General features: G+C 33.8%; 1 protein-coding gene across 1 annotated transcript; it reads left to right on the top strand.

Moving 5' to 3' along the window:
* Positions 1-444: 444 nt before the first annotated feature.
* Positions 445-23,133, top strand: LOC145328314 (uncharacterized). Its single transcript, XM_080171943.1, has 11 exons — positions 445-624; positions 1,692-1,733; positions 2,337-2,387; positions 3,103-3,149; positions 5,668-5,729; positions 5,863-5,880; positions 6,492-6,538; positions 7,448-7,495; positions 19,565-19,619; positions 20,547-20,588; positions 22,826-23,133. Exons 1-11 carry the CDS (start codon positions 565-567, stop codon positions 22,876-22,878), a joined length of 525 nt encoding a protein of 174 aa, XP_080028069.1. The 5' UTR covers positions 445-564; the 3' UTR covers positions 22,879-23,133.
* The last annotated feature ends 3,476 nt before the right edge of the window (positions 23,134-26,609 follow it).

The raw sequence follows: 26,609 nt of genomic DNA, 5'->3' as shown, positions 1-26,609 counted from the left end.
TTTACTCTATCAGCATGCGGAAAAAGATGTTGACATGCCCTTTAATCTTGAAACTAGGAAGACCTACCTTCGCATTTTTATCGTCTCTCTCAAGTTTTACACCGCCACTGCTCTTGGAAGTATATATTATCGTCTTTTTTTCTTTTTAGACAGCATCGCTATTATGAGATGTAATTATCCTTGCTTCTAAATAGATGTGTTGTACATATTGGATTTATTTTGGACCTGGGATCTAACAATAACACAAGCACGTCGATGCTTTTTTTAGGTGGGGGGCAGGGGGATACCTCTGCCAGAAAAATTTGGGATGTCATCCAAAGTTGGGAGTAAAATATTTATATGATTATAGAGTAACTGCGCTTCTGAAATATTAATGTGACTTATAATCTAAACTAAGGGGAAATTGCTATTGTGATAAAATCAGAAACATTATAAAAACACTTTATGAGCAATATATAAAATAAATATTGATTATTAATCAGTTTAATAAATAGTTTGATAGCAGTAAATAATATACAAAATTTTAAAGTTAATAGTTTTATATTAACAAAATTAAACAAAAATATGAATTTTATGTACTTTGGAATCATTGGAGCTGTTTTTATTCAACTAAGTACAGCTAAGGTAAGAAATATAAATAGATAGATTGATTGATAGATTGAGTAATAGATAAACGTTTACAAAGAAAAAAATATAAACGCTAACTATTGTGGATAATAGGACATCCCCAAATTATAATCAACAAAATTAGCCCTTAAGTATATCAAACTTTTTATAAAAGCCTTGAATCTTTAAAGATATGAGAAAACGAAATTATGATATTTGAGAAGCGGGGGGCGGTTGATTATTATTTTGTAGTCTGGGATAAGACAAAAATCCACAATGATGACACACAAAATTACCCCTTTTTTTAGATTAAAATTCACAAAAGTCCTAAAAGTTGTTATGTTTAATAAAACTTTGGGAACTAGTGTAATAAACAGCCCATGGTCCCCTATCTCTCTCTGATTTAGAGTACATTTTCTTCTCTTCTCCCTATCTATATGAGAAGGATATACTATAATTTCATTTTCCTTCTGATTTTTACTAATAACCGATTGACGATTGAAGCACGGGTAAAGAAATGATTACTTGGAGGAAAAATATCAAATGTTGGCTTTTAGTTAATGTGAGAAAGATTTGATAACCCTATTGGGGGGGGGGGGTCATATTGACCCCCCAGGCAACCCCACTTCTTAGATTTATTTTTGCGTAAAAAGCAGTTAAAAATTTTTGTCTATTCAAATGGAAAAAAAAAACAACGTTTAGTGACACAAAAGTATCAAAAATTTTATAAACACCAGCATTCGTTAGCTTTAAAGCTTTTGGGACCTTAATTTGAAATATAGTGGGTTTTATATTAGGTTTATCTAATACAGATATGTAGCCTATATGTAGCCACATAGGTATAGACATAGGAAAAATATAAGCTCCATATATCAAATTCATTTCTCATTTCTTTTAGGGAAAGCACAGTAACGTAAAATGCATAAAGATTTATCAATCAATCCTATTATATAAAGTAATAAGATTTTTTTGCTGTAGCTTAAGATTTTCATAACTACTGAACTTTTTGAGTTCTCCTTTTTAGGAGGCTTCACATAGATCCTGGGATGGTTTTAGGCTGTGAATGATTTTAAAATTATTTTTAGATCTGTTGGAAGGAATGCACTGAAGACACTAATATTATAAAGGTAAACAAACATAATGATCACCTCAGGGTACATCCCCAATGATGATACACAAAATTAAACCTTTTGTTGATTAAAATTGTTTAACCTGTTTGGTTCTCCTTTTGGTGGAACCTTTTTAAAGTCTTGGGAGTGTTTATGCTATTTTGATATCTTAATCCAAAAGAACAATCCAGTCTCGCTCCTCCAAAATGTCCCCTCTTTATTAAGCAGATTTTTTCTCCTAAGAAAAGATAACTTTTTTATGGCTTGAGGCGAGGCGTCTAATATTCATATTCAATTTGAGACCAATTAAGTAATAAAATATACGTTAAAAAAAGTTTTTTTTGGATTATGTAACTAACAAGATCTTTTAGTTGGTTAAATGTTATATAATATTTCAAATTATTCAAATTATTTTCAATATAATCTTGTAAGGTTATTTTTGTCTGAACCAAATGCTCTTATAAAAGTTTCCTATAACATATAAACCATTAAAAAGCTGTTTAAATGAAGTTATATTTAAAATTATTGTGTATTTATAAAAAAAATAGTTTTTAATTTGCTATTTCAAACAATCCATACACTCAAAAAAGCAGAATTTTGGCAAATGGAATTATTCTTCAGAGTGTTGATTTTGAAGGCTGTAGAAGAAGGTCAACTTATCCAGACAAAGAGGTAACACCAGGGATATCAATGGATAAGACAATCTTTCTCTCTCATTTATCCCCAGTTATAATACAGAAAAGGTGTAGATTAAAGCTATTGGTGCAAAAGTTAGCTTGTACTCAACTCAATCAAGATTTTATAAAACAAGGATGACAACATCCATAAAAGCGAAGCTCTAAAACAGTAGGACATTAACACTTGTAGAGTGTCAGAACTGAAAAATCAGAATATAAATGAACAAAAGAAGAAACTAAATTGTTAGTAAATTTAGTCAAAACTGCCTAAATACAGAATGATTTTTAAGGACATACTAACACTTTTAGGACTTGATTGTAGAGATGCTTCGCCTACAACATTGTATTTTGTTGTCCCAGGAATCATTATCCCAAAAATTAAAAAATCGGATGATTTTATCACATAAAATTTGTTGTTAAAACAGTTAAAAATCAACATGTTTAAAATGGACGTACGGACATTCTGGTAACGGTTATAGAGTTGCTCCGCTTTCTAAATCATACCTAATCACTACAGGAATCAGCATACAAAGTTTGAAATCGATAGGACAATTCTAACATGCCTTAATTAACGAAAAAAGCTATCCGTCACGGACGTACGGACGGACCGATCCTAATTATAGCTAATGATTGAACGTGTTTATAACACCAGTATGGTATAACATTCAATATCCACTTCCTGGCAGATTCTTCTTTGTATTTTGTTGTAGGATTTTTGGTGCGAAGGCAATAGAGGTCCCCCATGTTCTCTTTTAAGGTATACATATAGAATTAAAGACAGATCGAATGATAAATAGGTTTATATATAGATGTATTTGTGGTACTACGTCAAACCCTAGATACGTCAAACAGTAGATGCGACAAACGCTAGACAGACAAACAGTAGACAGACAAACAGTAGACAGACAAACCTTAGACACGACATACGCTAGATACGACAAACACTAGAATGCGACAAACGCTAGAATATGACAAACACTAGATTTTTTCTAAAGGCGACAAACAATAGATACGACATACGCTAGAATTAATCCTATTATGTAGAGTAAGATTCTTTTTTGTCTGTTGCGATGGATCTCACTAACCGCTAAACCGATATGGTTTTCATTTACAGTGAAGCTTCATATGTGTCCAGGGAAGGTTTTTAACTAATTTTGTGGAGGGTATCTACCCCCCCCCCCCCCCCAAAAAAAAATATTTTTTCTTTTCTTTTTAAAACTTAAAAAGAAATTGAAATAATCTTTTTTGTATGTAGCAAAGGATCTCACTATCCGCTAAACTGATATGGTTCTTCTTTAAAGTGAAGCTTCATATAGGTCCTGAAGGTTTTTAAATAATTTTGTGGAATTTAAATTATATTGCCTATTACTGACTAAAATTATAAGGAGATTATTATTTAAAGTAGTGCCTGTGGTTGGGGTTTGTAGAAGGGTGACAACACCTCCATTTAAATTTGAATTAGTATTGCCTGCATTCCCCTATTTTTCCCCAAAATGACCCCAGATGAATCGCTGTACTGATTCAAAGACAAGGACAATAATATATGTAAGTAGTGCAGCAACATTAAAGCAAGATTTTTTCTCTTGTAATAAACAAGTATTGTTAGTAAGAATCTAAAAATAAAAATTTCATTATAATTGAAATTATTTTATATTCATCCGATTTATTAGATTTAACCTACGGCCTAGGTGAAATAGATTTCTGTAAAACGTTTCAGTCAAGCAACAGATTGTCAGAATTATAGATATACATACATACACTTACTACTAAATAGCTGCGCTGTTGAATAAGTGTAGTAAGGCGAAGTCATAAATGGTCAAATAATTAATGCTCATAAAATATTGCTCATCCTAAGTCTTTATTTCTCCGCCCATTTATATCTCCCTTTGATGTTTAAACAAAGCAACTGTAAAAAAAACTTTATACAAACATGTCATTTAAAAATAATTATATTTAAATTACTAAAATTATATATCTCTTTAATTATATTAGACTTAATTTAATAAACCTTCTTTGATGTATCTTATAACTGTTAATGACTATAAATACAAAAAAAAATAACACATGCTGGTTTAGTTTTAACTGTATTGCAAAATCACCTTTTCATTGCTATATCACATTTTCTGCAGGGAAGGGACAATGATAGCAGAGCGAAAGGGGACAATGGGCTGTTTAGTACACTAGTCCCCAAAGTTTTATAAGAACGTTGCCAAAAATGTAGAATGCTTACAATTGTATACTTAATGATGCGGCTATAACCGTATTCTTGATCGTCTTAGGATTAAAATCACTTAATAGTGCAAATATCATGGGAATGAAAATACATTATTTCATTATAGAAGAGCTTTCAATTATCATATTTCAAAACCACTTAAAATCAATTAGAAGTTAAGATAAGAAAAAAAATAGATATATAAAGGTAGATAGACAGATAGATAATAATCTTCTTCTAGAGGAGATAAACTAATAGTTGATATCCCATGGATTGATTTTGAACTGATAGAATTGTATATAGTTAGACAGACAGACATATAGATAACTAGAGTTGGCTCGATATAATTATCTCCCTATTGGCTAGTTTTCTATATGCATATCTATTTCTCAATAAATCTATTTTCCTCACCCGGCATTACTATCTAAAAGAAAGTAAATATTTAATAATTTAAATGATTTTAATAAGATTTTTTTAATTAAATTTTTTCCTTTACATTACCATCACCAAAGGGTTAATGATGATGATTACAATTTTAGTTTAATATTTGACCACACAAAATGTCGCCACAATCGAATTCTTTTAAAACAGAGTTTTCTTAAATTTATTATATTATAAATTTAAATTTTCTTTTTTATGATTAGAAATTAAGTACATCAATATAAGGTAAATAGCAACATGAAATTAAAAAAATGAATTTATTTTTAATAAAGTAAAATAATGGGTCTTATCGTTCTGGGCAATGAGAGTTTATTATGGATTATTGGAGCACTATGAGTTTTAATCATATATTCTTTGGAAAACTTGAGCTCGTTTATAGACATTTATTTCCTATATAGATCTGACATGGATCTTGAAGCAATTAAGCAGGCCGTTTTGTACATGTTAAAAATTGGAAGATTTCATTAAATAAAAGTTATCGCAAATATACTTAGTAAATAATTTAATATCTATTTCTGGGGGAGATGAACTAATTTTTGATATCTCATGGATTAATTATGAACATACAAATAAATTAATAGATAGATAGACATATAGATAAAAATTGTATATCTATTTTTAGAGGAGATGAAACAATAATTGATATCTCATGGATTGATTTTGGACATACAAATCTAACACAGGAAAATGACATTAAAAAAAAAACATTTTTGAATAAAATGATATATCAAACTGATAACTTTCGATTAAAAATGGCCTAAAACATTTCCTAGAGAAGCGGTAAAAATACATTTATAATGTCAATATTGGATTTAGGCAGTATTTTGGGAGTCAGGTATATTGAATGTTTATTATTTTATTTTTTAACTAGCGGTTGCGCCTCTGGAGGCCTCTAGGAGCACTTGACGAGGGGGTAGTTGAATCCTAAAACATTTTTTTAGGGGGGGGGGGGGTCGACACCCTCCCCCCAATTTTAGTTTTATTTTATTTTTTTTATTATAATTTTTTTGGAGGAGGGGGGTAATTTTTTTCTAGGGGCGATTACTCTTGGGATGGTGGTGGTACCCTTCCCCCAAAATAGTTATAAAACTTCCCGGGGACCTATCAGAAGCCACGCTGTTAAGGGGAACCCGATCGGTTCAGCGGTTAGCGAGATCCTTCGGTACAAAACTACGGACAAACACAAAGAAAGACAAACATTCTGTTACTTAATTATATGAATTTTTAACTATTGCTGCGCCCCTAGCATCTAAGAGTCCTCGAACAGATGGGAAGGAAGAGCAGAAAAATAAAATGATCCCAAGACTAAAATCTAAGAGTGAAATAATCTAAAATCATCCTGGTTCTATATGAAGCTTCTATAAAAAGAGAAGGTATCGAGATCTTAATCTACAGACAAAAATAAATAATACAGTTTATAAGATTATTCAAAGTTACTTTTTGTAGGATTTATGGATATTCCGTGGGTAGGCATGGATACAGAAGCCTGCAAGGTATTTCTTAGTAGTGAAGCTACTCTATGATTCACCATGTCTGTCTGTCAGTTCTTCTCTAACGATACGAGGGAAATTAAATTTTCTCGCCCGTTATTTAAGATAGACTGCTGATTTTTTTTACAAAGATATACTTTTACTAAGAGCATCCTGGATTAAACTTACTTTGTACGTCGGTCTGCTTTAATAGAAATCTATTATATTTCTATAAAGTTTTCGTTATTATATTATATCTTTATTTTCTTCCTCTTACAGATATTTTAGTAAGGGACTATTTTTAAATCAAATTGTAAAAACCTTCGTATAAATTTTTATCGTCCATTGTCTTATCCCTCAAAATAATGGACAAACTTTGTTGCTTCAATATTAATTTTGTGTTGTAGTATTTCTATTCGTCAAAACATGAAGACAAAAATTTGAAAAGATTCTTTTAAAATACAGAGGTGTACATTTAAGCATAGGAATCAATTCACTTTAAGATGACAGACACCTAACAGTTTTAAAGATACAAGGGTTATAATAAATCTATAAATACATGTAATGAATAACCTAAATAACTACCGTGATCTAGTGTTGGGGATCTTTTTCGTCTGCTACCAAAATACTTTCTGCACTTTTGTGGCGACTTGGCTGTGTTAATATTACCGACGCTATTGACTGATATTCAAAGACCCAATTGAACGCCGATACAAGGTCCACGGGGTGGGGACTTACAGTTTTGAACCACTTCCCCCTATATTATTTTAATCTAATTAGTATATAACTACTAAAATACTATTATGAGAGTTATATTTGTATATTTTAGTTTACAAACCATTACAAAACTATTTGTAAAACTCGAGAAAAACCCAAAATATTTTGTACAAAATCGGACCCCTCTGACGGATCATGATTAGTATATTTTCATAGTATGTGAATGATGGGGCAAGCTGTCCTGGAGAGGGAAATTCTCTAGAGGTAAAATTTAATGTTTTTCACAGGGACGTTTTGTTCCGAAGGCAACGGTACCAGTTTTGGCTGTAAATTATCCCAGGGAGTTAGGGGATATTGGGGTGTTTATTAATGTTTTATAATAATTTTTCTCGTATTCATTCGAATCCGGTGGATAGGAACCGGTTCTCATACATACGAAAAAACTATGTCTAGCACCGTCTTGTAAAATTTCTAATTTATTTTGTAAAGATTCCTTTGACTATTGGGCGGTTATTTTCCCTTAACTAATTTGCTATGAAATTATATTATCTCTGTTTTATGTCACTGCATCTGAAATATCTTTGACGATTTTCCAATTAAATAATTCACCTGTTGAGACCAATTTCGAGAAATTTGTTTAAAATTATATGCTTTGCAACTTATGAATTTTATCATTCTTGTTTATAATATTTCTCCTTGTCTTGTTTTAAGAGACGGTATTGCGTCAGACTTTGTCGTATTAATTTTAAATCCTAAACCTACAAGTTTCCAAAAATAGAAATCTGTTTTGCAACCTCTGAGAAACAAGGACGTATAGTTGCAATGATAGTAAAGATCTGAAATTACCCACGACTGTGCGCAACCGCTCGTCATTGGGGAGGTGATAGGTTCGAGTATAAGCTCAAACCGAATGACTAAAGACGTTAAAAATAGTACCTACTGCTGCTATGTCAGATGCGCAACATGAATAGCCAGAATAGGGTCAATACAATTGCCCATAACAGGCGTGGCTCATTACCATGCACAGTAAAGACTGCCAGACAAAGAGTAAGTTGTCTGTCGGACGCTTAATCGTGCACTTTATTAGTAAGATTTGGTTCAGAGATACATTAAGATAAGAACTGTTAGTATATCCCGTCTTCAAGAGGTTCATTAAGTGCATAATAACAAAATGTAATAATCCTAGTTCAACAAATCAGACGAACATTAATCGATATATTATTACATGGATGTTGAACCGGATTTTCATTTACTGTTATAAAGTGTAGCTCCCAGCTGGTTAAAATAGAGATACGCCATCCAGCTTCCTTACCCCTTTAAATGAATGATAAAAAAAAAGGGTTCCAAATTATCAACCTAAATAACCGACAAATTTCCTCTGTCAATATATCCACGTATTCTATATCAATTAATACATTGAAATCTGATATCATTGAATAACTGAATTGCTAACGTTTTAGATTTGATTAAAGAAATGCTTCGCTTGCCACATAGTGCCTGAAAGGGGTATACTCCTTTTCACGACATCCCTCCATATGGAGCGATGATTTTCTATAGCTCCTTCAAGGAGCTATAGCATAGCCTCTCATCATATGGAGCGATGTGAAAGCCCCTTTTAAGGAGCGTTCATATCGCCCCTTATGATAAGAGGCTATGCTATAGCTCCTTCATGGCCTCTTAATAGCTCCTTTAAAGGGGCGTTCAAATCGCCTCTTATGATAAGAGGCTATGCTATAGCCCCATGATGGCTCCTTTCTAGCCTCTCCATTGCCCCTCCGTAGTCCCTTACCTTAATTTATATAACAACCCACTTGATGGCCCCTACATCGCTCCTCCATCGCCCCTTCTCCAAATTTAGATTACATTGTACTTTGATGGCCCCTACATTGCTCCTACATCGCCCCTTCATCGCTCCTACATCGCTCCTTCATCGCTCCTTCTCCAAATTTATATTAAATTGTAGTGTGATGGCCCCTACATCGCTCCTTCATCGCTCCTACATCGCCCCTCCATCGCTCCTACATCGCTCCTTCATCGCTCCTTCTCCAAATTTATATTAAATTGTACTGTGATGGTCCCTACATCGCTCCTACATCGCTCCTTCATCGCTCCTACATCGCCCCTTCATCGCTACTTCTCCAAATTTATATTACATTGCAACTTGATGGCCCCTACATCGCTGCTACATTGCTCCTTCATCACTCCTACATCGCCCCTACATCGCTCCTACATCGCTCCTTCTCCAAATTTATATTAAATTATACTGTGATGGCCCCTACATCGCTCCTACATCGCTCCTTCATCGCTCCTACATCGCCCCTTCGTCGCTCCTTCTCCAAATTTATATTACATTGTACTTTGATGGCCCCTACATCGCCCCTCCATCGCTCCTACATCGCTCCTTCATCGCTCCTTCTCCAAATTTATATTAAATTGTACTGTGATGGCCCCTACATCGCTGCTACATCGCTCCTTCATCGCTCCTACATCGCCCCTTCATCGCTCCTTCTCCAAATTTATATTAAATAGTACTGTGATGGCCCCTACATCGCTCCTACATCGCTCCTTCATCGCTCCTATATCGCCCCTTCATCGCTCCTTCTCCAAATTTATATTACATTGCAACTTGATGGCCCCTACATCGCTCCTACATCGCTCCTACATCGCTCCTACATCGCTCCTTCATCGCTCCTACATCGCCCCTTCATCGTTCCTTCTCTAAATTTATATTACATTGTAACTTGATGGCCCCTACATCGCTCCTCCATCGCCCCTTAATAGCCCCTTACCTTAATTTATATAACAAAGCTCCTATATGGCCTCTCTATCGCCCCTTAATAGCCACTTAATTTAATTATATAACATTGCCCCTACATAGCCTCTCAATCGCCCCTTAATAGCCTCTTACCTTAATTTATATAACATAGCCCCTATATAGCCTCTCCATCGCCCCTTAATAGCCCCTTACCCTAATCTATATAACATAGCCCCTACAAAGCCTCTCCATCGCCCCTTAATAGCCCCTTACCTTAATCTATATAACAAAGCTCCAACATAGCCTCTCCATCGCCCCATAATAGCCTCTTACCTTAATATATATAACATAGCCCCTAAATAGCCTCTCCATCGCCCCTTAATAGCCCCTTACCTTAATTTATATAAAATAGCCCCTACATAGCCTCTCCATCGCCCCTTAATAGTCCTTTACCTTAATTTATATAAAATAGCCCCTATATAGCCTCTCCATCGCCCCTTAATAGCTCCTTACCTTAATTTATATAACATAGCCTCTCCATCGCCCCTTAATAGCCCTCCATCGCCACTTAAAAGCCCCTTACCTTAATTTATATAACATAGCCTCTACATAGCCTCTCCATCGCCCCTTAATAGCCCCTTATATCCTCCTTCAAAACAGTTATACACCTTCCCAGGATCTATTGGAAGCTATCAAAGGAGAACCATATCGGTTCTGCAGTTAGCGATCTTCTTTGATACATACAGACAATGATCCTGTTACTTTTTATAAGGATTAAAAATAAAATGGCCTAAAGCCATCTCATTACCCATAGGAAGCTTCACTGTAAAGGAGAACCATGTCGGTTTAGTGGTTAGCAAGGTACAGACAGACATACATACAGACAAAGATCCTGTTACTTTATTATAAGGATTAAAATAAAATAGTTATTAACCTCCCCAGGACCTATGAGAAGCTACCCTATTAAGGAGAACGATCTCAGGACCTATAGGAATCTTCACTGTAAAGGAGAACCATATTGGTTCAGCGGTTAGCAAGATCCTTCGGTACAGACAGACATTCATACATACAGACAAAGATTCTGTTAATTTATTTTAAGAAATACAGATAAAATTGTTATAAACCTTTCCAGGCCTAAAACCATCTCAGGACCTAATTTCTGCCGTTGACAACTCGAGTTAAGTTACTATATTATTTTTACAATGTTTAACTTATCTGTTATTATTGGCTGACGAAAAGTTTGGGCAAAAAAAAAGATTTATTCTTCAATGAAATATCTCTCCAGTATAATTTTGGCAAGTGCTAATTTATTAAGAATAAAGTTTGCCACAAATTTACCAAAAAATCTCATTGTCATTTCGCCAGGGAGGATTGGGATAGTTCCCAAAGTGTTATAAGTTGGCTTATCCAAGAGTGCTGTCTAGTCTCCAAAGTTTTATAATACCGTTTTCTTATTCGTTAGATTAACAACCTTGGGGACTTTTTATTGTTTTGTGATTGTTTAGTTCATTAAGTTGAGTGTCTAAATGTTTCAACCACTAATTCTAAACTAAAGAAGGGGTAATTTTGTGAATCATCAATGGGAATAATTAATATATAAACATACACATATATACAGTGTTTTTTTTATGAGAACATTTTTGAAAGCAATTTTACCCTACTTATAGTTATCAGAATTGATTAATGGCTTATTCTCTTCGTTTTTTATAACCATTAACAGAAAAGCAAAAAAATATTTCAGTTTTTATTTAAAAAGTACAGTAAATTCAAAATTTCAAAACATGGGTGTCAACATCTAAAATAGTTTTTTCTCGCATCGTTGGATATAGAAAGTACAATTATGAGATTAAAACTAGTTTTTTTAGCCCCGAGGTGCCGAAGGCACCGGCTAAAAAAACTGGGTTTAATCTTATGATTGTACATATCTATATTCGTAGAAAGCTGGATATAATACGATGCTAGACATAGTTTTTTCGTATGGATGAGAACCGGTTCCTATCCACCGGATTCAAATGAATACGAGAAATGGTTTTAGCGCATTTTTCTTATGCTCAAATCTTCTACCCTTTCCAAGAATGGAGGGAGTACATTGGGGGGCCAGTATCCCCTCCCTGGTTGAGATATGGCCTTCAAATTTCAAAATGTTCTAGTACATGTCACAAATAGTATCTATATAAATTTTTAGCTCTATATCTCAACTTTGAAGCGTTTTGCAGCCATTCTTGCAAAGGTAGATTATAAGAAAAATGCACTAAAACCATTTTTAGATGTTGACACCTAAGTTTTAAATTTTTTAATTTACTGTACTTTTTGAATAAAAACTGAAATATTTTTTGCTTTTCTATTAAAGGTTATAAAAAAAGAAGAGAATAAGCCATTAATCATTAAATTCTGATAACTATAAGTAAGGTAAAATTGCTTTCAAAAAAGTTCTCCCCAAAAAAAACACACTGTATATATGTATATATATCATTTTATCGACAATAGTCTTATCCCTGTAGATCTCTGATTATCAGAGCATTTTTGAAATATTTGCTGCTTATTTTTTGGCTGCCTTTGGCAAAATAATTTTTTTTCATAAAAAATGTATACAAAATTATCGTATTAATTTGGTAAATATATCATTGCACTTGAATTATTTTTAAGTCACTAACGGCTAATCCCATAGATGACCCTAGGAGTACTTTAATGAATAGATGTGGTGGAGAGGGGGGGGGGGGAAGGGGGAAGGTTAAGAATTTAAGGGAAGTGATACCTTCCGGGGGCTGAAAGTGTTGGTCCCCTCCCCAAAATGAAAACTTTTCCTGCGAGTAAAATAAGCTTCAATGTAAAGGAGAAGCATATCGGTTCAGTTGATACTGATAAACATCCTGTTACTTTGATGTAAATATTAGTTTAAGGATAGTCTGTATAATCTCAGGGAGAAAGGAAACATTAGGCAATTTTTACAATAGTCTCCAAAGTGTTATAATGAAGTTTTCTTATTCGTTGGCTCAAAACTTTGGGGATTTTTGTCATATTTTGGTTGTAGTGTTGCAATTTTGTGTATCGTTATTAGGGATGGATAAAAATTTATCGGCCATTGTCTTAATCCTTTAGATCCTTGGTATAATCAACTGAATAACAGTTCCAACAACAAAAATTAAGATATTGCTTCGCTTTTTATGGACAAATATCCTGTTATTTTATTATTAGGAAAAAAAATAAACTATCTTAAAATCATCTCAGGACTCAGCGGTTAGCAAGATCCTACGGTATAGACAGACAGACATACATCATATCGGTTTAGCAGCAAACGAGATCCTTTGCTACAGACAAAAAAAAACTTTGTATATCGACTAGCGGCTACGCCCCCAGCATCTATTGGCTCTGTATTCAAAGGGGAATGAATAAAAGCCTAAAACCTTCCCAGGACTTAAAATAGAATAGCCAAAAACCATCCCTCGACTTAAAATAAAATAGCCTAAAGCCATTACAAGACAAATATTAAGCTTACCTGAAATAGAAAGCCCAATCTGTTTAGTAGTTATTGAGATCTTAAGTTTCAGAACAGAAAGCCTTACTAACGTGGACAAACGCAGGATATTTCGGACAAATGTCAGAGTGGACATTATATAAGTAAAACGCAGAAGTGTCTATAATATCTTAAAAATTAGGTTTCAACAACATTTGTTTAGTTATTTCTACACAGGTTAGGTTAGGTTAAGATATAAATATACAAATAAGCCCCCTGCAGGGGTTAGGCATATAAAAAAACATATTTGACAGTTGTAAACAATGTGAGAAAAAAATATGTTTTAGTTTAATGAAATGTTCTATCTGTTTCAAACCTTTGCCTTTCGATAGAACTTACCTACTTTGGAAAACTGTCAGACTGATTTTAAAATTTCAGTCTGTGAGAAAAGATATTCAAGATTTTTTTGTTTTTGTTTTGAAAGATTTTTATCTTATAAATAAAATAAAAGACACTCCTGCGTTTTACATAAGCAATGTCCACTCCGACGATTGTCCCATTCCTAGGTTTGTCCACTCCAACGTTTGTTTATGTTTTACTACTTTATATAATAGGATAATATGTATTCTCCTTTTTATATTTCTCTTTTCTTATTCACTTGCAGCTGCGCTCTTTTTAATGTAAGGAGGCAGAAAAATAGCCTAAACCAATTAGGGGCTTAAATCTGAAAATGAAAAAGCAAAAAACTATCCCATGACCTATGTGAAGCTTCCCTTAAATGGAGAATTTAGTCAGTTTATGAAATTTTTAAGCTTTAGACCAAAAAAAATACTTTTTTTGTTAAAAGAGAAACTTTTCTACAATTAGGGTTAGTCCTTTCGTCATTGCTCTTCTCATTAAGTTAAGCATGTGGTTTTCTCTGCTATTGTTAAAGATAGACTGTTGAGATTTTTAGTGAATATTCCCATGACATATGTATATCCAGTCTATAAATTATTTTGTCTGTCTCTCAATTATGCTTCAAAAGACTTAGGTTTCGTGATAATCTTTGAGTAATAGCATATTCTCTTAAAGTCTGCTCTATAACTTACTTTGTCTGTTTGTCCATTATATGATCCTTATTCAATATTCTATTTAACTAAAAAATTTCATTCTCTTAGTTTATTTTTTTTTCTTTATTTCATTATGTTATGATATTATTTATATTTATTTTATTAATTCATTATATTTTCATTATAATTTTCCTTTTTAAATGCGAAACTTTTCTATAGTAAGGATTGGTTTGTCCGTACGTCCAAACGGTTAGACGACATTTTCTTTAATGTAGACATGTTATAAATACTATATTCATTACTAGAAAGTATGTACGTCCATTTTTTTGTATAATATCATTGTCCCATTCATCTGGGTTTTGGAGTAATGTTTCTTAGGACAACAAGGTTTAGTATTATAATCAAATACTAAAAATAAAATTATGCCCTTTTACTATATTCTATACTAGCAGATTCGCCCCTAGCCTCTACGGGCTTTGCCCCAAGAGGTGATAAAAATTTTTTTTGGCGAAATTCGTAATAGGACCAAGAAAATCTTCAGCAAAAAAAAAAATGGGGGTGGATTTTTTTGTTTTTGGGGGGGTTGGGGGTATCCCACCCCCGAAGAAAATAGCCTAAAACCACCACAGGAACAGTAGGTATATTCCCTGAATAGTAGAATATAATCGGTTCAGTGGTTACCGAGATCTTAAGGGACTGACAAACGGACAGACAGACAGACGGATGGACAGACATCATTCTACTTTGTATTATAGATTTACGCTAATTTTAACAAAATTTATGTTTGACCTCCAGATTTTAGAGCTTTGCTTTTGTGAATGTTGTTATCCTTGTTATCTTGCTTTTTTTTCCTTTTTCATAACCTATTATATAAAGTAGTAATCTTTTTTTGTCTGTAGAAAAGCTAACCGCTGAACCTATATGGTTCTCCTTTACAGTGAAGCTTCTTTTAAGTTCATAGAGGGTTTATAATTATTTCGAGGGAGGGTATCTCCACCCTCCCAGAAAATTCACCCCAAGAAAAATATTACCCCATCCCCTCAAAAAATCTTTTTAACTTTTTAAAAGCAAAGCTTTTCTATATTAAGGATCAGTCCGTACGTCCGTAACGGTTAGCTGTTTTCGTTAATTTAGGCATGTGATTCCTGTAGTAGAAAGGTACGATTTAGAAAGTCTATAATCATTATCAGAATATCCGTACGTCCATTTTAAGCATACTAATTATTAACTTACAACAAATTTTTATGTATCAAAATTATCCGATTAATCTGATTTCTGGGATACTGATTCCTAGGACAACAAAATAGAATGTTATAAGCGAATCATATCTATAATCAAGTCCAAAAAATGTGAGTACGTCCTTAAGCATTTTCCTGCATGTAAGCAATTTCTCAATAAATTTACTTACAATTTTGTTTCGAATTTTAAATTTATGTTCTGACTATTCAGTTCTGACACTCTACATTATTAATGTTCATTAAACTTTTTTCTACCGTTTCAGAGCTTTGCTTTTATAAATGTTGTCATCCTTGTCATCCTTTTAAAACTTAAATTTAAAACTGTAGAGGGTCACATTCCTTCCTTACCTTAATGCCCTACCTTCTATAATGAAGGGGCAATACAATTACAGAGGCTGTACAGGAGCCATAAAGGGCCTATGTTATATAAATTAAGGTAAGGGGCGATGAAGAGGCTATGAAGGGGCTATGTTATATAAATTAAGGTAAGAGGCTATTAAGGGGCGATGGAGAGGCTATGTAGGGGCTATGTTATATTATTAAGGTAAGGGGCTATTAAGGGGCGATGGAGATGCTTTGTAGGGCCTATGTTATATAAATTAAGGTAAGAGGCTATTAAGGGGCGATGGAGAGGCTATGTAGGGGCTATGTTATATAAATTAGGGTAAGGGGCTATTTAGGGGCGATGGAGAGGCTATGTAGGGGCTATGTTATATATATTAAGGTAAGGATTATATAAATTAAGGTAAGAGGCTATTAAGGGGCGATGGAGAGGCTATGTAGGGGCTATGCTATATAAATTAAGGTAAGGGGCTATTAAGGGGCGATGGAGAGGCTATGTAGGGCTATGTTATATAAATTAAGGTAAGGGGCTATTAAGGGGCGATGGAGAGGCTATGTAGAGGCTATGTTATATAACTTAAGGTAAGGGGCTATTAAGGGGCGATGGAGAGGCTATGTAGGGGCTATGTTATATAAATTAAGGTAAGGAGCTATTAAGGGGCGATGGAGAGGCTATGTAGGGGCTATGTTATATAAATTAAGGTAAGGGGCGATGGAGAGGCTATGTAGAAGCTATGTTATATAAATTAAGGTAATGGGCTTTTAAGGGGCGATGGAGAGGCTATGTAGGGGCTATGTTATATAAATTAAGGTAAGGGACTATTAAGGGGCGATGGAGAGGCTATGTAGGAGCTTTGTTATATAAATAAAGGTAAGGGGCTATTAGGGGCGATGGAGAGGCTATGTAGGGGCTTTGTTATATAAATTAAGGTAAGGGGCTATTAAGGGGCGATGAAGAGGCTATGTAGGGGCTATGTTATATAAATTAAGGTAAGGAGCTATTAAGGGGCGATGGAGAGGCTATGTAGGGGCTTTTTTATATAAATTAAGGTAAGGGGCTATTAAGGGGCGATGGGGCGATGGAGGAGCGATGGAGGAGAGATGTAGGGGCCATCAAAGTACAATGTAATATAAATTTGTGGAAGGAGCGATGAAGGGGCGATGTAGGAGCGATGGAGGAGCGATGTAGCAGCGATGTAGGGGCCATCAAGTTGCAATGTTATATAAATTTGGAGAAGGAGCAATGAAGGGGCGATGGAGGAGCGATGTAGAAACGATGTAGGGGCCATCAAGTTGCAATGTAATATAAATTTGGAGAAGGAGCGATGAAGGGGCGATGGAGGAGCGATGTAGGAGCGATGTAGGAGCGATATAGGAGCGATGTAGGAGCGATGTAGGGGCCATCAAGTTGCAATGTAATATAAATTTGGAGAAGGAGCGATGAAGGGGCGATGTAGGAGCGATGAAGGGGCGATGTAGGAGCGATGAAGGAGCGATGTAGGAGCGATGTAGGGGCCATCACAGTACAATTTAATATAAATTTGGAGAAGGAGCGATGAAGGGGCGATGTAGGAGCGATGAAGGAGCGATGTAGCAGCGATGTAGGGGCCATCAAGTTGCAATGTAATATAAATTTGGAGAAGGAGCGATGAAGGGGCGATGGAGGAGCGATGAAGGAGCGATGTAGGAGCAATGTAGGGGCCATCACAGTACAATTTAATATAAATTTGGAGAAGGAGCGATGAAGGGGCGATGTAGCAGCGATGTAGGGGCCATCAAGTTGCAATGTAATATAAATTTGGAGAAGGAGCGATGAAGGGGCGATGGAGGAGCGATGAAGGAGCGATGTAGGAGCAATGTAGGGGCCATCACAGTACAATTTAATATAAATTTGGAGAAGGAGCGATGAAGGGGCGATGTAGCAGCGATGTAGGGGCCATCAAGTTGCAATGTAATATAAATTTGGAGAAGGAGCGATGAAGGGGCGATGGAGGAGCGATGTAGGAGCGATGTAGGAGCGATGTAGGGGCCATCAAGTTGCAATGTAATATAAATTTGGAGAAGGAGCGATGAAGGAGCGATGTAGGGGCCATCAAGTTGCAATGTAATATAAATTTGTAGAAGGAGCGATGAAGGGGCGATGTAGGAGCGATGTAGGGGGGATGTAGGAGCGATGTAGGGGCCATCACAGTACAATTTAATATAAATTTGGAGAAGGAGCGATGAAGGAGCGATGTAGGAGCGATGAAGGAGCGATGTAGGAGCGATGTAGGGGCCATCAAGTTGCAATGTAATATAAATTTGGAGAAGGAGCGATGAAGGGGCGATGTAGGAGCGATGAAGGAGCGATGTAGGAGCGATGTAGGGGCCATCACAGTACAATGTAATATAAATTTGAAGAAGGAGCGATGAAGGGGCGATGTAGGAGCGATGGAGGGGCGATGTAGGAGCGATGGAGGGGCGATGTAGGGGCCATCAAAGTACAATGTAATATAAATTTGAAGAAGGAGCGATGAAGGGGCGATGTAGGAGCGATGGAGGGGCGATATAGGGGCCATCAAAGTACAATGTAATATAAATTTGGAGAAGGAGCGATGGAGGAGCGATGAAGGGGCGATGTAGGAGCGATGTAGGGGCCATCAAGGGACTAAGATATATATAATAGTGAAGGGGCCATGAAGAGGCGATATTTAATTAAATAGCCCCTTGGGATAAGAGGACATATCATCTCCTCTTTAGAAGGGGCGATAAAGGAGCGATAAACGATCATTTAATCGCCTCTTAGGGCAAGGGGCTATTAAATCGCTCCTTTCAAGGAGTCATAACATCGCCTCTTGTTATATGGGGCTATTAAATCGCCCCTTTCAAGGAGCCATTACATCGCCCCATGTCATAAGAGGCGATCAATTAAAATCATCGCTCCATATGGAGGGATGTCGTGAAAAGGAGTATACCCCCTGAAAGTCCTAGGAAATGTCATTTCACAAATAAAATTTCCTATTATATAAAGGAATAGTAAGGTATTTTTTACTGAAGCCTAAGATCTCAATAAACACTGAGCCAATAGGGTTATCTGTTTTAGATAAGATTTACATTGGTCTTGTAATGTTTTTAGGCTATTTTATTTTTTTCTAGATTAAATTCTTGGGGTGGTATCAAGCTATTTTTTAACTCTAGATGCTAGGGGCTTAGCAGCTAGTATTTAAAATAGACATACATACGGACTTTTTGGTAATCACTACAGAGTTACAAAGGTTTCTTAATTGTGCCTTACAATTACATTTTTATTAACGACAGACGGACTAAGATATGTAAATTAAAGAGTAAAATTGCTTCTCAAAAAGTGGTTATGAAATAATATTGTAGAAAATGAATTTGTCAAACTTTCAGACACAATATTTTCTAGGGTCAAAGAAATCAAAGTTATTGTGAACTAGGATCCATGAAAGCGAACATCAATATTTGAATTACCAATCTTATTTTTCATTTTAGGGTGGTTTGAGTAAGGTTCATTTTCCTATCGAAGTACTCATGGTTTATCCAGCTGGTAAGTAGATAGATAGATAAATATAGATAGTTATGTACATAGTCATACATAGAGAAACAAACAAATAGATAGATAGGTAGTTAATCTTATTATATAGTTTAACAGAAAAGTACATCTGAAATGGAATCTACAGTATATGATATATATATAGAACAAGGATGACAACATCCATAAAAGCGAAGCACTGAAATGGTAGGACAAACGGACATTAACACTTGTATAGTGTCAGAACTGAATAATCAGAATATAAATGTATAAGAGTCGAAGCAAAATTGTAAGCAAATTTGTTGAAAAACTACTTGATACATGATAATGTTTATGGGCATACCTACATTTTTAGGACTTGATTGTAGAGTTGCTTCGCTTATAGTATTGCACTTTGTTGTCCCAGAAATCAATACACCAAAATCAGATCAATCGAATAATTAGATCACATAAAAAATTTGTTGTTAAAAAAGTAAAAAAATCAACATTTTAAAAATGAACGTACGGACATTCTGGTAATGATTATATAGTTGCCACGCTTTTTAAATCTTACCTAACTACTACAGGAATCACCATGCAAAGTTTGAAATTGATAGGACAAATCTAACATGCCTAAATTACCAAAAAAGCTATCCGTTCCAAACGGGTGAAAGGACGGACTGACCCTAATTATAGAAAAGCTTCGCTTTTAAAAATAGACAAATGTGTACAAGTACATATAAAATTATCAAACAGATTTATAGATACATAGATAAAACCACGTTTTTTATTTTACATGTATCAGAGGATGGTAGATAAATAGATATACTTATAGACAAGCAGACAAATAGATAGATATACTTATAGACAATTAGATAATTTTAAAAAAATAAAAAGATACACTATCAGATAAGTAGATAGTTAGATATATAGATAGATAGACTAATATTGTTTGCTATTTAGGAACGTATAATCTGAAATGGAAAATGTTGGACACAAAAGAAGGTAATTCAATCTAACACTTTGAAAGGACAGAAAAATAAGGATGACAACTTCCATAAATCCGAAGCTCAACAATTAATTTCCGAGGAAAAAATTTCTCAATCCAAATAAAAGTTTGTTCAAAAGCCAGGCTTATCGATGGCATGGTTTGTCCTTACGTTCAAAATAAATAGCGCTTATTGTTGATTTAGCAAGGTATAAAAAACATGATGATTCCTGTAACAGTGAGGTACAAGTTTTAAAATGTAGTAACTATATACCTAAATATAACAATATTTTTATTGCATTTATTTTTATAAGATTATAATCCAATGTCCTATCCCTTCTTGGTAAATGAAACAAAAAAAAAACTAAATGGAAAAAATAAAGAAAAAGAATATAATTTAATTATTATTTAATCAATTGCAATTGGCAGCAGTCAAGTTCTGGCCAAGGCTTTAGGAATAGGACAATGAAGGTTAAATAAATCTACACTCTTAATACTAGGGGATATGGCACTTCATGTCTCTAGGAGCACAAGAGGTATTGGGAGGGGAGTTAACCCCAAAATTTTCTATTCTTGTTTTAAAAGGAAAAAAATTAAGGGTCGTTTTTTCTTGGGGCGGTTTCTCTTTAGATTGTTTTGGTACCCTCTACCAAAATTGTTATAAACCTCAGCTATGGACCTTTGAGAAGCTATACTGAAAAATAGAACCATGTCGGTTCAGTGGATAGCCAAATTCTTCGGTACACACAAGGATAATAATGAAATTTATCCTTTTGTAGCAGTAAATTAAATACTTTCTTTCCTACTTAAACATTCCATTAATATTTTCGAGTTACCTGACGGAGATTTTATACACAAAATTATTATCTTATCCCTGGATGTTAGAGGAAAGAATAGGATTGATTTATCTAAGAATAGTGCATGGATTCTCACTCTCTCTCTCTCTCTCTATCTATCTTTCTTTTTCTTTCTCTCTTATAAAACTTAGTAGCAGAACTACTCTAATAGTAGGGTACAAACGTTCGTCTATCAAAGAACTTTAGTGGTGTTTTCCTTAAAAGTACCGTGTTGAGCACAGAAAACCCCTTCACATTTTTTAAACTAAATTTAAAAAAAAAAGGAGGGGGTAGTTTTTTGTTTCTTTGTTTGTTTATTAATGAAGGTTAGGTTAGCTAAGGTTTTATTGGGTATTCGCTAGCCCCGCTTGACAGGCACTTTGAGGGAAAGAACCATTTTAGTAAAAACTGACCAGTTGTGAGGAAGGGTGAGATTATTTTTTTGGAATGGTAGGTGTCCCAACCTTACAATTAAATGGCCCAAAACTTTGATATTACTAAAAGGAATAATGATGAACAAGCAGGACAACAATAGGTTAGCAAAATTTATATTAATAATCATTTATAGTTTTTAAGAGGAAATATTTTGCTAGGCAGCAGCCTTTAAAGTTATTCGTTACAAGGATCATTTAATTGTTAATTGTTCCATATAGAATTCCAATCTAATTCTAATACCTATCTAATTAAATACAGCTTGACTACAACAAAGGGTTTGATATGTTAAATATTAAAATTATGTTTTTCTCGTATTCATTCGAGAATCCGGTAGATAGGAACCGGCTCTCATCCATACGAAATAACTATGTCTAGCATCGTATTATATCCAGCTTTCTGCGAATATAAAAATTTACAATCATAAGATACATAATACGATGAGAGAAATAACTATTACTCTATTTTATATTTTACTTTGTCTGTCTGTCCATCTGTGAGTAAGTCCGTATCGTTTTTAGGGAAATGTGGTATTATCGGCTTCAAAATACTTATATTTCGATGATTTCGTGATTTTCTTATAAATTCTGCATATTTTCTAAATTTTTTGCTTTGCTTATTACAAATGAACATCTGCTGTACAAATCACTCTGTCCTTTTGTCTATTCAAGGTTTTCGTTCATCGCTACTTTTGGATGTTGTAATCTCTATTTAATTCTTTTCCTAAACCTTCCGTTTTCCGTATATTTTGCTTTAATAGGAGCCGTGATTCAGCAAACTAATTTAATCTAAAATTGCTCAAAATTTGAATATGTGTGTGGTGTAGTTTTGACGTAAAACTTGTTTTGTGCTGTAAATAAAGGGAAGAGGGTATAGTGGTGGGGGGGGGGGGGGGGTGAAAAATTTGGATCTAGAGAAATATTAATTGTTCTTTAGAATTCTGGTCCCTTTTTCTTAGTAAAAGCTAGAAATAATCCTTTTTTCAGATGGCTCTGTGAAAGAAGTTTTCTGCTTCAGATTTCCAATGAGAATTATGTAAAAAATAATATGTTCTACGTGTAAAATATTCAGGGAGGGATGAGACACTGGACTGTAAATTATATTTTTGAAATCATGATTGGTTGGAGCTAACTAGCAGTGTTTTAACTTCTCAACCAATAATTTTAACCTATTGAGAATGCATCAATTTATCGTCCATTGTCTTATCCCTTGCTATCTCTAAAAAAAATATGTGATCTGACAAAAAGAGGACAATTTTGCCCATAAGTAGCGTTGCAATAACAAATACCAAAAATTGATAAAACAAAACCTTTATTGTTAAAAAATATAAGGGGTGACGTTCAGAACATACACCGTGGCTCAGTGGTAACAGAGTTAGGTTGGTGTGACTTCGATTTCAAGTCTCCATTGGATGACTCTAATTTCTCCTTACTTCCTCCTAGTTTGGATACTCAATAGTCACGTAAAAAATATAAGTACAACCCTTAGCCCAAGCTTCTTTGCGTAGAGTGCAATTCATTAGGATAATTTTATATGGGAAACCTGCCATACTCGGCGAGGGTTAGGTAATAATAAGTATCTTTCATGAGATAGCGGTTCAAGTTGTACTTTAACTTGAAGCTTGAACTGGCCCTAAGTGTCTCTACCTACTCGTTGGCGACTTATGCCCATACACAAAGAAACTATGGCTAAACGTTCTCTTTTTTTAATGCTTTAAGTTCGAATACAAGGAAGACAACATTCTATAAAAGCGAAGCTCAGCAAATCAGACAAAAGTATGTAAGAACAGAAATAAATAGTATTAGAAATTAAAAACTTTATTTTATGAAAATTACATTCTCACATAAACGACCCCTTAAATAGTGGATGTAAATATTCTTTCATTTTTATCCCCGAGGTAGTTATTTTTTCCCCCGAGGTAACATTTAACATTTAGGTAACATTAATGTAATAAAAATATGTTTTTGTATAAAGAAATGTTCTATCGGTTTCAAACCTTTTCCATCCGATAGATCTTACCAACTTTGGAAAAACTGTCAGACCGATTTTAAAAATTCAATCTGTGAAAAAAGATATTCAAGTTTTAATTTTTTGTTTTGAAAATATTATTTTATATGTATTGACGCCATCTTGGATTATGATAATTTTTTGTTGTTAGAAGATTTTTTTCTAAATTATTTTTTAAAATTTAATTTTTACAGGGAAAAAAAATCTTTGAACTTAAATTGACTAATAACTCAAAGATTTTTTCTATTTTATTTGGAAGATATTTTTATTATTAATATTAATATTAAAAAAATGACTACCTCGGGGAAAAAAATGAACCTAGTAAGAGTGTCTAACTTTTTATCATTGTGACGTAACTAAAATCCATCTCTTTTTTAGGGGTTTCCTTTCCCACCTCCCCTCTCATCCTTCAATTTTTGTTACGTCACAAAGATAAAAAGTTAGACACTATTACTAGGTTCAAAAAAATGAAAATTAAAAACCAAAATTAAACCACAGTTTAGCATAAAAATGAGTTTTTGTTTAAATGAGAATGATATTCCTATCCAGTTTTTTTGTTTAGGAATGAATATTTTTTACCCGAGGGAATTTATTCACGAGGAATACCCCATTTTTTAGATTTAGATTATTTAAAATGGAAATACATTAAAATTTAGAGTAGAGATAAAATGTTTATGATATTGTCCTAATTATCATAGAGGAATTAGAATATTTCAAATATCAATATCAAATATTTGTCATTTTAAACTTGGTATAGGTAAATGATCGGGCTTACATACATTGATTATAGAGATGCTACGCTTTCTAGAATATAACATAACTTCATTGATTAAAAGAAACATGTTAATCTAGATTTTAATTAAAGGAACGTACCGACTTATCCTAAATGTTGAAAAGATTCGCTTAAAAACTAAAAAAAAACTAACAATAAATACAAATTTATTTAATAACATAACATTGTGATTATAATACATCTATTTATAATTTCATAATCTTTTTCTTACTTTTTTATAAAAAAAAATTAATGTACATTACATGAGGTATTTTTAATCCAGCTATTAAAATAAATCTTCGAAAAAAGAATAATTTAGTTTCATATCTTATTTCAATACTTTTTTTTGACGGTTAATAACAAACAGGTACTTGTACAACGAGTTCTGGAGCTACTCTATATCAAAGGTAGTTCGTCTGTTTAAGAACAATATATTTGACTAATAGATTTTATATTTGTTTGTGTTTTAAAAGTCAAGACTTTTCAAACTTTTAGGATCTGAAACACTGTGTCGAAATAAGAGACCGCCTATTTTGTCCCTTTTTTGTATCTCTTTTGAAAAGTGCGACACCCTGTGACGTCAATGAAATAGGAAGAGTTGATCGTAATAAAATTAACAACTTTTTTTAAAATAACTATTTTTAATGCTTAAAAAAAATATTAAAAATCTTAAAAACAATACATAATTTCTATAAAACGTATTTGCTTCTTTTTTTTGTAACAAAATTAGTTTTTTTGCTACTTTTTAAATAAATTCAATCTTCAATGTTCATCACATCAGCTGATTTCTATTTTTTATTATTGTTTTGATTGTTATTAGAGGCGTGTTATAATTTTCATAACAATTTTAAAATTTGTTGAAAATATTAAAATTATAGAAATATAGAATAAAATATAGAAAGTGATGGTACTTTATAATCATTAATAGGTCCGTTATAAACATTTATTGTTACTTAATGCATACAAAATATAATTAAAGGAATAATATTGCCAGCTTTAAATTATTATAAGAGCTAATTTAGTACAAACCAAAACTGAAGAAAACTTTTAAAAATACCATTTGTATTGCATCTAGACAACAAATGATGCTCAGTTTAGGTTATGTTTGATTAAGTAGATGTAAGAGAAGGGTTTATTTATTCATCTTTAAATTATACTTTTGACAGTAATTGTCGGTTTTTATGGATGGGGTCGAATGGGGTACGGACGGAGGGGGGAATGAGCGGCGAAGGGGTCATCGGGGGGGGGGGGGGGAGGGAAGACTCAGCATTAGAACTTTATATTATTTGATGAAATTTATTTTAATTGATGACGTTGGGGCCAGCTTCTTTGGCAAGGACCCAGGCCAGCTAGGCTATCCTATCCCTTGATCATATATGTAAAGTTGTGGAGGACCCAAAAGATTCCATCTGAAAAGGGAAAGTCTCTCATCCTAGGCACTGTGTAGAATTTGGGGGGGCCCCAGCGACACGGAAGCTGGAATCGCCAGAAGGGGGAGAGAGGTACTCTCTCCAGTGTACCAGGGAAGGTCAAATGGTTGTAGCAGAAGAAATTCTATGGTTTCTTGGATATCTTGAAACCGGTTTATGATAATAACAATAATAAAATGGAAATCTCATAATTCGCTCTTTTTTTAAGTTCAACTACAAATCCTAGCGATTTTAAAAGACTAAAAATGATTAAAAGATTTTAGAATAAAATAAGCATAATATTTGAATTGTAAACCTAGATATTTAATTACATCCAAGAAAAGCCACAAGGCAAATAAATTAAAGAGTAACTGCACTGTTGATCAACAACTTTTGGGCTGGAAATCCATAGTTTGAAAATTATAGGACAACTCTAACATGCTTAAATTAATCAATTTATCGCCTCATATTATAGACAGCTTTCCACGGTTATTTAGAATGAAAACATATACAAATAAAACCAGTTTTGTGGGCCCTGAGGTGTCTTAGGCCCGTGGTAAAAAAATTAGCATTAATTTTATG

Source organism: Acartia tonsa, chromosome 9 (genome assembly GCF_053477335.1).
Source record: "Acartia tonsa isolate MP-2025a chromosome 9, ASM5347733v1, whole genome shotgun sequence".
NCBI lineage: Eukaryota > Metazoa > Arthropoda > Copepoda > Calanoida > Acartiidae > Acartia > Acartia tonsa.
This window is presented reverse-complemented; position numbering and strand designations above follow the sequence as displayed.

Coding starts and splice junctions, on each gene's coding strand:
- LOC145328314 (XM_080171943.1), top strand. CDS start 565: ATGAATTTTATGTACTTTGGAATCATTGGAGCTGTTTTTATTCAACTA. Junction 1,734..2,336: donor AAGACACTAATATTATAAAG/GTAAACAAACAT, acceptor ATTATTCTTCAG/AGTGTTGATTTTGAAGGCTG. Junction 6,539..7,447: donor TGGATACAGAAGCCTGCAAG/GTATTTCTTAGT, acceptor ATATTTTCATAG/TATGTGAATGATGGGGCAAG.